General features: G+C 42.7%; 1 protein-coding gene across 4 annotated transcripts in view; it reads left to right on the top strand.

Moving 5' to 3' along the window:
• mtcl3 (MTCL family member 3) overlaps window positions 1-12,775 on the top strand; it is a 66,743-nt gene extending 53,968 nt beyond the window's left edge. Inside the window, exons 5-8 of one of the 4 annotated variants that reach the window (XR_015079545.1) lie at window positions 2,501-3,715; window positions 4,635-4,822; window positions 6,493-6,636; window positions 12,388-12,775. Coding sequence is in view for 3 of the 4 variants with exons in the window: in XM_085997176.1 (XP_085853302.1) it covers window positions 2,501-3,715; window positions 4,635-4,822; window positions 6,493-6,517 (1,428 nt within the window). In the remaining variant the exon portion in view is untranslated. Of the gene's footprint in view, window positions 1-2,500; window positions 3,716-4,523; window positions 4,823-6,492; window positions 8,830-12,387 lie in introns of those variants that run through there. The other 3 variants (XM_085997176.1, XM_085997177.1, XM_085997178.1) reach the window with 3 other exon arrangements.
• Window positions 12,776-13,173: the final 398 nt, after the last annotated feature.

A 13,173-nucleotide genomic window follows, 5' to 3' on the forward strand; every position in this document is an offset into this window, starting at 1 on the left:
ATTTTAACATCTCACCCGACCCCAATCCAATGGTTTTTGGGTGTTAAAATTCACTCCTCAGTGTCTTCTTAGGTAATTGTTAGCATGTCAAAAGACCATTGTGGCAAATAGTCATGCAAGGTAAGCATCGAAATAAGTGAAAGATAGTGTGAGGGGACGGAGAAAGCGCAATGCGCATGCATACTTCGGAGTCCTACCTAAAGAATATTTTGGTATTCGGGGACTGTCTAGCAGATCAATGGTTCTCAGAATTTCTTGCAGAGTTGAACCCCTGTCCTTTGGGAGTTATTGGGCCAGATATTCCGATCCCTACGGGTGTGTACGCGCTGTATACACACACGTACGGACATCAGAAATGCCAGTTTCAGGCATGCCAATCGCATGCGCTGAAAACCGACATTTCCGATCTGTCAAGAATGCCCTGGAGAAGGGCCTCTACAGGCGGAGAGTTCCGTTTTCTGGAGAACCTCCGCCTGCAGAAAACCCTTAGAAATCTTACGCCTGGTAAAAGCAGCGTAAGGCCTGATTTTACCAGCATAAGAGTCGAAAAAAGTTTTTAAAAAATGTTTCACTCATTTATCATTTAAGAATACTTTAAAAAAGATAAGTTTATTTTTAGCCCCGTAAAAAACTTTAATTATTTTTTTCAAAAAATTTAATTTTTGTTTAAAATATTTAATTTATCGTAATATCAACTCATTTTTAAAATGTGATTTAAAAAAATGTATTTAAAGTTTTACAGTACTATGTTTTTGGGGTGATCTCCATTCATATATTTGACAGGTCTATCTGTCAAGTGTATTTTTTTAAAATTCATTGACGGGATGTGGGCGTCGCTGGCTAGGCCTGCATTTAGTGCCCATCCCTAATTGCCCTTGAGAAGATGGTGGTGAGCCGCCTTCTTGAACCGCTGCAGTCCATATGGTGTAGGTACACCCACAATGCTGTTAGGAAGGGAGTTCCAGGATTTTGGCCCAGCGACAGTGAAGGAACGGCGATACAGGTCCAAGTCAGGATGGTGTGTGGCTTGGAGGGGAACTTGTAGGTGGTGATGTTCCCATGCGTCTGCTGCCCTTGTCCTTCTAAGTGGTAGAGGTTGCAGGTTTGGAAGGTGCTGTTGAAGGAGCTTTGGCGAGTTGCTGCAGTGCATCTTGTAGATGGTACACACAGTGCGCCGGTGGTGGAGGGAGTGAATGTTGAAGGTGGTGGATGGAGTGCCAATCAAGCGGGCTGCTTTATCCTGAATGGTGTCGAGCTTCTTGAGTGTTGTTGGAGCTGCACTCATCCAGGCAAGTGGAGAGTATTCCATCACACTCCTGACTTGTGCCTTGTAGATGGTGGAAAGACTTTGGGGAGTCAGGAGGTGAGACACTCGCCGCAGAATTCCCAGCCTCTGGCCTGCTCTTGTAGCCACAGTATTTTTATGGCTGGTCCAGTTCAGTTTCTGATCAATGGTAACCCCCAGGATGTTGATAGTGGGGGATTCAGCGATGGTAATGCCATTGAATGCCAAGGGGAGATGGTTAGAGTCCCGCTTGTTGGAGATGGTCAATGCCTGGCACTTGTATGAAGGGAGATTCCCTTCTTTGATTGGCTGCCCATGGCCCACGTGATCCCAGGGACACTTGCGAACCGCATGGGCCCCTGGGATATGTGAGCCCTGCACATTTCAAGTTGGAGAGGCCCAGGAGCGGAAATGGCCGAACCTCGGGAGCCCTCAGGTAAGTCCGTAGATTTTTTCCAGATCGGAGGCCTGGGCACGCAGGAAGCCTCCGATCAGAAAATACGGCCCAATGTGCACATAGACTTGGGTTGCCACTGGCTCCAATACACTTTGAACCAGTCTACTATGAGGCCTTTTGGCTTGGATGCTAAAGGTAGTTGCCCCCTTAAGATGAACTTGTTCCAATAGGACTCAGTGCTGGCATCTGAGAACCATGGGCTCTTGGTGCTTTGCTTTAAATCTGTTCCATTTTATTTATTATTATAATGTAAATTACACCTCTACAAACCTTCCATCTTTGCTTCTAATATCGATGTTCTACAAATTGGGAGATCACCAGATTAGTGTCAACATAGTGGGCCATAAAAATCTGAACATGGCCTGCCTTCAACTAAAGAGGTGAGCTTGAAGCAGGCTGCGCTCTTGCTCCCTGATCTGCACCTTGACTAGCTGATTATGTTACTGTACTAACAAATTTATGTTCTTAATGCATTCTGTTATTATTTCAAGAACTTGCTATGGATATTAATTTGAATAGTACATCTCTATAATCTTAGTTATATTTAACTTTTCACATGCTGATGGCTGAAATTATTCATTCTAATTGGCTTGTAAAATCTTGAGTAATAAAAAAAATTAAAACTGAAACGGTTGTACTGCAGTATTTAGCTGATTCTCAGCTGTATAAAATCCTCTTTACTTGTTTGTAGTGATTCATTGATATCTGTTACTTCAACTGGTAGACTTTAAATTTCTTTTTGTTAATTATCTGCCAAGGAGGACAATGACGATATAAAATGCCAACTACAGTTTGTCAAAGAAGAAGCAATTTTAATGCGTAAGAAAATGGCAAAAATTGATAAAGAAAAAGATAGACTTGAGCGTGAGCTGCAAAAGTACAGATCTTTTTATGGGGATCTGGATAGTCCTTTGCCAAAAGGTGAAGCAGGAGGTCCGCCTACAACCAGAGAAGCTGAACTCAAACTTCGTCTCCGACTGGTGGAAGAAGAAGCCAATATCCTAGGGAGAAAGATAGTTGAGCTTGAGGTTGAAAATAGAGGATTAAAGGCTGAGTTGGAAGATGTAAGGGGCCACTATGAAAAAGAAGGAGCAGTTGGTGAAGATTATATTGGTGTTGGTGCTTCTGCTTTCCGGGATCAAAGTGAAGCTGTGTCAGAACTAAGACAGAACTTGCAGCTAGTTGAGGATGAAGCTGAATTGCTGAGACGAAACCTGGCTGACTTGGAAGACCAAAATAAACGACTTTCAGCTGAAGTTAATAAATACAAGTATAAAACAGGAAGTGTGCAGGATGCTTCCAGGAATAATGATAATTCCAAAGTTACAGAAGTCCTTCAAGAGGAACTAAAGGCAGCTAGGATGCAAATCAATGAACTCAGTGGGAAAGTCATGCAACTACAATATGAAAATCGTGTACTGATGTCCAATATGCAGCGCTATGACTTAGCATCCCATTTGGGCATCCGTGGCAGCCCCAGAGACAGCGATGCAGAAAGTGACGCAGGAAAAAAAGAAAGTGATGATGATTCTCGGCCTCCTCACCGAAAAAGAGAAGGGCCCATTGGTGGAGAAAGTGACTCTGAAGAAGTTCGCAATATCAGGTGCTTACAGACTCCACCAAGGTCTTTATTTTCTACAGATGGCAGATTGCTTCAAAAAAACCTCAAGGACCGGCAACAGATGTCAGACATACGGCTGGAGGCAGAGCGACTGAGCAGAACTATAGATCGATTGATCACAGACACAAGCACAATTATAACTGAAGCAAGAATTTACGTAGCAAATGGTGATCTATTTGGCAGAATGGAGGAAGAAGATGAAAGCAGCAGGATCAGAGAACATGAACTTCTCTACAGAATCAATGCTCAGATGAAAGCCTTTAGGAAGGAGCTGCAAACTTTCATAGACAGACTAGAGGTTCCAAAAGCAACAGATGAAAAAAGTACAGAGGAACCTTTGTCTGTCAGTCAGGTAAGCAAGTTCAACATCAAGTATAAAAGTTAAATGGTGACGTCTTCATTGTATTATTTACATTTTTATAACATACTTCTTGAAATCTGGTAGGTACATTATTGGTCATTGCACTGTAACTAACAGCACATTTAGCAAAAGAGGGTAGTTTGCTGGACTTTAACAGCATTTAAGAAAAAAATATTTTTTGAGCAGTGTCATAATTATATGACCTAAATGCACAAACATGTTCAGATAGATTTCCAAGTAACACATGATGTAATATTCCAAAGATTCAGTTAAATCTATTCCTAATTTCACAGAAGCCTTGGATAAGTTCTGTAATGTACATTGCAAACATTACCCATTTCTGCATCCAAATTTTGGCAGCAGTCATGAATTTTATATACAGGAATCCCGCCCCAACCACGGTTTTGCCATACGCAGATTTCAAGTATACACAGTTTCCTCTCTGCAACAACTTTTGCCAACCGCGGCAGTGAATTTTGCGTATACGCGGTTTTAAATTTAGGATTAAGGTAAATAACATGATTTAATTGCTTTTATATTTTTTATTGTGTTATTTGAACATTTATACTGTATTTGCAAACCTCAGTTTTACTAACCACGGGGGTTTTCAGGGACGTATCCCCCGCAGTTGGGGAGGGATTACTGTATTGAAAATAGTTTAATATTTTATCTATGATAAAATGATATTGAGACATTTGTATCACCTCTATTTATTTTGAAAAGTCAAAATTGCTACTGTTGATATGTGTATGTTCTGTTATTTAACAGTAATTCTTACTTTTTGTATTTGCCTGCCCAGATGTTTCAACCTATTATTTTACTTATTCTCATCCTTGTATTATTTTCATCATTGTCTTACGCTACCATATTTAAATTGGTTTTTCTTTTCACACTTTTCTTTGTCCTGTAGAATCCCCATCTACTTCAGTATACTACCTTTTTAGTTTGTTTTATTTATTTTAATATCTCATCAAGAAATCAGCAAATACAAAATAACACACATAGCGATCAAGACATTACAGAATCACCATATGCAAAGCTTTGTAAAATACTGGAGACTACCAATTTTCAACATGGATTGTTACATGAAGCCATTAGGTGAGTGTTTTTCTAAATTGTTCCTCTTTTGGTTAAGTTTGGAATAAGAGTATGAACTCTTAAAACATATTTGCTGTACTCAACTTCCTATGTGCGTTGTTTATAAATTTAACAAAAAAATCTTACCACACTGATGTGGATAAATAACAGTGAAAATTAAAATAATATTTCTTTCATTGTGGCATCACAGTAACAGTAACATTACAAATTAGCTCCAGCCCATTGGCTCAGTTGGTAGCGATCTCATCGCTGGGTTAAAAGCAGGGGTGTAGTAGAGGGTGTACTGAATATACCCACGTTTTATTTTTGGAGGCAAGAGTATGCGAACGTTTTTGTAGCATGTAGTAAACAATATCACAACTTTTAATTTTTTAGAGGATGATGAAAATCCTGCAATATGTTTAATCCTCATTCATACCTGAGCCCCATGATCATTATATTCTTTGTATAATTCACATTCACTCAGAGCCCCATATCATTGCATACTGTGCATAATCTTCATTTCCACCTCTCCTCCTTTAAGACCCTCCTTAAAACCTACCTCTTTGACCAAGCTTTTAGTCACCCATCTTAATATTCCAATATCTCCCCCTTTGGCTCAGTGTCAATTTGTGTCTGATTATGCTCCTGCGAAGCACCGTGGGACATTTTCCTATATAAAAGGTACTATATAAATGCAAGTTGTGGTTGTTATATACTTCCCATTTTTCATGGCATAAAAGTTTTCCCTCTCACAAATGTTATTTTTTATGTGGACTGATAAGTTAATTAAAAAAAAACCTATCCTGCTACTAAAGAAATAATTACGAATGGTTTAAGGTGCATATATTGATTTATTCCCACCTATTGCTCAAACCTGGCAGCTGATAATGATTTAGATATATTTCATCCTTAACCTTCTTTGGAAAGCAAGAGTCTCATTTAAGATTTTTTTCAGATGAAACTTTGCACCCAGGCATGCTTTTTTTCCCTGGGTGCAAAGCAGAAGAAAAAGGGGCGGAGGTCCAGGACGTCGATTCCATGCCTCTTTTGCATTGTCCGCATACTTCTGAGGAGGTGTAGGGAGTACAGCGACTGCACTTAGAATATGTACAAATACTATACTTATATGGAAATAAGACAGAATGATGTCACCATATCTTCTGCCTAGTTTTTTTTGTTGGGTCTGTCTCCTCTTGGTGGAAATCCGAGGTTTGGGAGTAAAAGTTACTGCTTGTCCCCAGCCCACTCCGATCAGAGGATCTGAAAAGTGGTTAGGAGATGGGATGCTGAAAGAAGGAAAGTGCATTTTTTTGATAGGGCCAGAGGGGCAGACATTGGACAGGATGTTGTTGGACAGGAGCCAGAAGGCCCTGAAGCTGGTAGCCATTTCTTTTGATGGGCCTGCTGTGGAAGTTGACTTTCCTTCCCTGCTTCTGGGATGGGGATATACGGTGGGGCATGTCGGGCCTATGCAGGTGATGTGAACTTAGAAATACAGGCGTATTCAGGTCAGGAGAGGTGGAACAAACGTCTGATCCATTTCACCTACATGTCCAGATGGAGGGGGTGAGGAAAATCAGCCCTTATGTAGATTGTTCTGTGAGGTCATTGATCCACTATTAATGTTGATCTCACTCCAAATTTGAAGAATTACATAATAATGAAGTGTTAAACAATTTATATGATAGGATTCCACTTCTCAGATACAGCTAGTGGATATGAAAAGATCACCATTTCTCTTGTGAGGCCCAAAGAACTTCATCATATGCTGGTCCCAAAAGCACACGATACAAGGTCAAGGCTACAAGAGCAGCCATCGTTTGATGAAGATTGTAAGCATCTGTGCAGTTACTGTAATGAAGAGCTTTTTTATTGTATTGTCTTTTATTCATTTTAAGACCAAAGCCTAGAAATTACTATGAGTAATATTAGTGGATGAACACTTAATATATTCATGTAACATTCCTCTGTTCACCATTTTAACAGAACTTTTAACCCTTTAAAAAAAAAATGAGTTAAAACATGCATTAAAATAGTGGTGGGTTCATTCATTAATATCACCAACAATATTTCTAGGCTCAAAGAATACAGTTATATATTAAGAAACAACCTCAAAATAAAAGTAAAGAAACAAGTACATTATTTTGCTAATAATGGATTACCACTTTATATATCATTTAGCATTATAGCTTTTTTTGTCCAGCTTTCTGGGGTGCATCGTCTCATTCAGAGTAATACACATCAGAAAATATTTATGTGTCTATATAAGTCTACTTCAAAATATACCAAGTGTCGAATTAAATTTTTTCTGGGGAAAGGGGCATATCTCAGATCCAGTACATGATGTACAGTTTACCCACTTCTAAAATTGTCACTGCACCACTGGTTAGAAGATTGTGGGGGTTATTTTGGTGAAAAGGTGAAAACAGGCGCTAACTGGGTGCTGTGCCAATAAGACTCGCCTGTTTGAAGGTCTGGTTTTAGCACGCAATTTTGGTCCTAATTGCTGATTACCATAATTTGAACTTGCCTGGAGGCGCTAAAATAGAGACACCTGCAGATTTAGCACTCAAATGCTGATCATGTGGGCTCCACGCACCCACTTCCACTGAAAGTGTGGCGTTCACTGGCTGACACTCAGGATGGCTCGGGGACCGAGTGAGAGGGCGCACATTTTCTCGGACACGGCACTGGAGGTTCTGGTGGAGGAGGTCCAGAGGAGGAGGGATGTCCTGTACCCAGAGGGGGGGAAGGAGTCCACCTTGCCCTCCTGTCCCTCTCTCCTGCAGCAGCTGGTGCTGCTCTGCCTGGCCTCACATCCTCCTCCCATTCTGCAGACCAAGGGGGACCCCATGACCAAGCACTTCCTTTCTCCTGGTGACTCCTATAAGGTGTCCAATAATGAAGAGCAGCACAGCACTCACTATTTTTAGGTGAAGTCCTCAGAGAATTTCCAGAGTAAATGTTGCTCGAGTGTTGGTGAAGTCTTGACAAAGTGTCCCAGAAAGTCTCCCAATGTGTTTCAGAAGTCCTTTTCAAATCTCCAGCAGCAAGTGAACAGTAAAGGGTGATGTACCTTTAAGTAGTGCTTGAAATCTTCTGTGACGACTTGTCGACTCCCAATCAGCTGGTCACTGTTAGGAGAGGGCGTTAGGTCAAGCATTATCCACCAAAATGATGTGCAGCCTCGTTAATGAGTGCTCATAGGCAACTTCATTGGCAATCAGCCCCTTAAGTTCCTAGTGTGTGCTTCAGCTCCTTTACCAAGATGGCGTCTTGCACTAAATGTGGGCTAAACCAGCGTTTCAGCTCAAGACCCCAGCTTAGAATCATAGAATGGTTACAGCACAGAAGGAGGCCATTCAGCCCGTCGAGCACGTGCCAGCTCTCTGCAAGAGCACTTCAGCTAGTCCCACTCCGCCGCCCTTTCCGGTAGCCATGCAAATTTTTTTCCTTCAGGTACTTATCCAATTCCCTTTTGAAAGCCACGATTGAATCCACCTCCACCACCCTTTCAGGCAGTGCATTCCAGATCATAACCACTCGCTGTGTAAAAATGTTTTTCCTCATGTCGCCTTTGGTTCTTCTGCCAATCACCTTAAATCTGTGTCCTCTGGTTCTTGACCCTTCCGCCAGTGGGAACAGTTTCCCTTTATCTACTCTGTCTAGACCCCTCATGACTTTATCAAATCTCCTCTCAAACTTCTCTGCTCTAAGGAGAACAACCACAGCTTCTTCAGTCTATCCACATAACTGAAGTCCCTCATCCCTGGAACCATTCTTGTAAATCTTTTCTGCACCCTCTCTAAGGTCTTCACATCCTTCCTAAAGTGCGGTGCCCAGAATTGGACACAATACTCCAGTTGAGGCCGAAGCAGTGTATTATTATGGTTCATCATAACCTCCTTGCTTTTGTACTCTATGGGCTAGATTTTGTCAATGGGGAGCTTTTGGATGCGGGACTCCCACTTTTTGGGTTGTAGTCCCGCCTCCATCGACTTGTAGCCAACCCACGCTATTTTCCCTTAATTGACCTTGTTAAGCCCGCCCAGCAGGCTCAGCAAGCCAATTAAGGGACACCTGGTTACTGGTGACGTCAGCGATTGACATTTCATCTGTCAAGAGCTTTTGACAGATGAAAAATCAACGTTTGACAGCTCTGTGAAGCTGTCTAACATTGACAATCTGTCTTCTAACTTGAGTCCTTCTACTCAGACTCAGTTAGAGAGATCTCCAGACCAGAAAGCTGAGGCTGCAGCTTTTGACATTTCAGCGGCCAATCTGCTTTCTGTGCCAGTGAGATGAGGGACTCCCGAGACCTGAAGGGAGGAAGCCTGCAGGAGAAAGTAAAGGTAATTAAACTTATTAAAACACTTTACACTTACCTCACACACTTACCTCTGCACTCATGCACCCATCACTCACCTGCACAACGGACATCTCGACCCCTCCAACCCCTGCAGACCGGCGGTCCACCTCGCTAACTTGGCGTGGTTCGGAGCCGTCGGACAGTCCACACTTCAGGGCTAAAAATAGGGATTAGGCAAAAAACTGCCTGTTAACTACCTGTTAACAAGCAGTTAATTGGCACTAATCCCCTTCCCGCCTTGGGGAGGCAGCTCCCAGCACAGGTCGGCTACCCGCCTCCTGGAACATTGGCACGGAGGCGGGATGGGTTCCTGCCCACCGATTCTGCAATTTTCCCACCACTCCAGCCTCCAGGCCCGCCTCCTTGGGGCTTGGAAAATCGAACCCTATGGGCTGGATTTTCCTAAGCCCCTGGAGTCGGGTTGGAGGCGTGCGGGCGATAAAAATCGGAGATCCGGGGGTCTCGACCCCATCCCACCTCCAACCCGCCTCCATGTCAATTTCATAGGAGTCGGGTTGCCGACAAGTGCTGGAACCCGACTCCCAGAGGCGGGAAGGGATTAAAGGCAATTAAACTGCCTGTTAACAGGTAGTTAACAGGTAGTTTTTTGCCTATTCGCGATTTTTATTGCTGGTTTGTGGGCTTCCCGACAGCTCCAAACCATGAAAAGTTTTCGAGGCGGGACGTGGGTCTGAGGTCTTGGAGGGGTCGAGATGCCCAGTGTTCAGGTGAGTGAGGGGTGCAGGAGTGCAAAGGTAAGTGTTTTGCAAGTGTTTAAAGTGTTTAAATAAGTTTAACTTACTTTTACTTACCTTTACAGGAGTCCTGCATTCCGGTGTCGGGAGTCGGCTGCAAGAACCACAGAAGCTCCGATTTAAAAAAAAAAATCAGCTTCTTGGTTTCTGCAGCAAAATGATTTTAAAGTTATCCTGAGAAAGGACTGAGGCTGAATTAGCAGTTTTTCAGTGCTTGACAGCTTCAAACAGCTGTTAAACACTGATATTTCATCTGCCAAAAGCTTTTGACAGATGAAATGTCAATCTCTGACGTCACCTGTTGCCGGGTGGCCCTTAATTGGCCTGCTGAGCCCACAGGGCGGGCTCAACAAGGTCAATCAGAGGAAAATCCAGTGGGTTGGCCACATCTCCATGGAGGCGGGACAACAAGCCCGAATGTGGGTTTCCCACCTCCAACCCGCCCCCGTAGCAAAATCCAGCCCTATGTCTCTATTTATGAAGCCCAAGATCCTGTATGCTTTTTTAACCGCTTTCTCAACCTGTCCTGACACCGTCAACGATTTGTGCACATATACCCTCAGGTCTCTCTGTTCATGCACCCTTGGCCATCTTGGAGGATCTTTATTGCCTGAAGGAGCTGTCGAAAATTGCCCTCTGTGGGTTTAAATTCTGTTTTTATTTCAGGAAAATTACCTCAGAAAAATTTGAAAAGTTTATCCTTTACATTGCTTTTTATTGTTTCATATAACAAAACAACACATTTTGGTTAATTTCAGTGTCTTAAAAATAGTTTTCCCTGGTGGCTTTTCATTCACATTAATTCCTACTGATATACTAGAATATAGGAGGAGATGGGGCTTACAAACATCAAGCCCTGACATGCTCTGTGAATGTCAGCCTTGCTGTCAATTGTAAAAAATTCTAGAGCTTGTATGCCCTGGTGCAGGTCTGGTAGCTGTAACCAGCTAGCTTGAGAATATTCAGTTAACACTGATGGGTCTTGAACCTATATTAAATCAACGCTCAGGATTCAAGCATAGGTACAGGCCTTGGATGGGAAAACATTGTTAGTGGAATATCATACGCAGAAAATGCTATTGTATAGCTAGGTTTAATCATTTTTAAATGCTGCATTTTTTAATGTCTTCATCCTGTTACAAACACATTTTCAGCTGAATGGAGAGCCAAAGATAATAGATAAATAAAAATAGTGAGGTGTGAAAAGAAGTTGTAAGAGATTTTCCCAGAGACAGGTGTTTTTTGAGTGGTTCCTTACCCATTGCAGGTAGATAATTAAATAACTTACTACAATTATTACTTTAAATACATCTGTTTATATGAACGATTGTTTTTGAGTTCTCAATATAAACAGAAGACAGAGACCGTAAGCATTAGAGAGCTGATTCCCAATTGGATGCTCCATGGGAAAAGTGGCACACAGTGAGGACCAGTTGAGAAATTATGATCCCGCAGACCTTGATTTTTTTTGCCATTTATTAAAATGGATGCAAAATCAAGTTCTGCAGGCCAACGATTTCCCAATTAGTGGCTGTATCCTAGTGAGTGTGGACACACAGGATAAAAGTCTCCATAAACTTGGCACAGGATTGGAAGTTTCACTCAGAGGTTATTAGCATGCCTAGTCCAAGAAGTGGAAAACACCAAGCTGGTGCTTGTGCTGCTTCTCTAGGTGAGGCACATTGCTGGGCCAGAGCAAAGCAAACTTTACTCTGCATCTGATCTGGAAGTGCTTGGTGGTGACATGGATCCCATTCTCCAGTACTGACATCCTTTACCATGATGAGCATAAAGTTTACTCAAAAAAAATTAAAATAATGTGAAGCTACCCTGAGCAGCCAGAGATAGCAGCCCTGAATTTGCAAAGGGTTTTCCCGATCTCTTGCCATTACCGCAGCATGATATTGGCGGAACCCCCAGAGAAACTGTAAATGACCATTGTTAGTTGGATATGCCATTTCTCCAGGGGATTCACTAAACTCCCACTGGAGACCCTTGCGGAAATTTCAGGTGGGCGTATTTTGGAACTAGTCTGAGAATACGCTAAATGATTAAACTATAAAAAGAATTTTTTGAGAGTAAGCAGATAACTAGAGTATCTTGCAGTTGCTTGCTGGCTGCTATTGACATATTTTGTCCGTTCACTGGCAGTGTCTGGGTGAGTTTGCCCAGAATGGACAACCACTCACATTGGAACGAATTGCTACAGTATCCATGACAGGCAGAAGATCCTTCAAATTATAGTCCGAGGCTGTGAGAATATTCCAGTTCAGCCCTTCCCTGCCTGTAAAAAACCATTATTCAAATTGTGGTACACAGGCACGCTAATAATAAGAATACATGAGTAGAAAAGGTCCATCATGTACCCCATTCAGTTGCCATACTTCTACATCTGTGGAGAGTTATAGCTAGTATGAAGCGTAAAAAGTTAATTTACTTGTTATACTTCAATTCACAAGGTACTGAAGAAATATTTTGTCAAATTCACTGAAGAACTTGTGACAGTCTGCAAATTAAATCAGAAAGGTATGTGCTACTGGTTAGTATATCAGTATATCAGGTATATGGTAATCTTACAGAAAATCTGGTAGATTTTAAAGCATAAACTAAATAGATTTTTATATATGAATTTTCAGAAGGTGTATGATCTTTTATATCATTTAACAGTTTCCTGCTTTACTATTTAACCCATTAAGTTCTCCTCTGTGACTGAATGTCTAATGTTTCTTTACACCCTTTTCCCCCCAATCCTATTAAAATGCTATCTTATCCTTCAGTTTTCAGTTCTGTCAAAGGATTACACCCGAAGGCCTAGAAATTCGGTGGCGCCAAGCTCGCCTGGGCGCCGGAATTACCGCTGCGATCGGAGCCGTTGTGCCCGCCGGAAATTCAGCTTGAGCGCCCCAAGAGAGACGCGGGGCGCTGCTCGAGGCGCCCCGCGTCCCTCTTGGGGCGCTGAAACTGAATATCGCAGTGCAACGTGCCGCAGCGCCACACGCTGCGGCACGGCACGCTGCGGTACTGCAGGCCTTCCTCCCCTTCTTAAGGGGGAGGGGCCTGCACCAGCGCAATGACCGATCGCGAGTGCCGGCAAAAGAGCCCGGCACCGAGGAGAAGTGCCGGGCTCTCGGGATACAGCTGGCACTGCCTGGGGGGGGGGATCAGGAGGCCGGGGACAGAGGTGCTGGCAGGCGGCCACCGAAAAAAATGGCCGCCCCTGCACCTCCACCTTAATTTGCGCCACT

Source organism: Somniosus microcephalus, chromosome 9 (genome assembly GCF_052327205.1).
Source record: "Somniosus microcephalus isolate GS21.2 chromosome 9, FLI_Smic_1.0, whole genome shotgun sequence".
Lineage (NCBI taxonomy): Eukaryota > Metazoa > Chordata > Chondrichthyes > Squaliformes > Somniosidae > Somniosus > Somniosus microcephalus.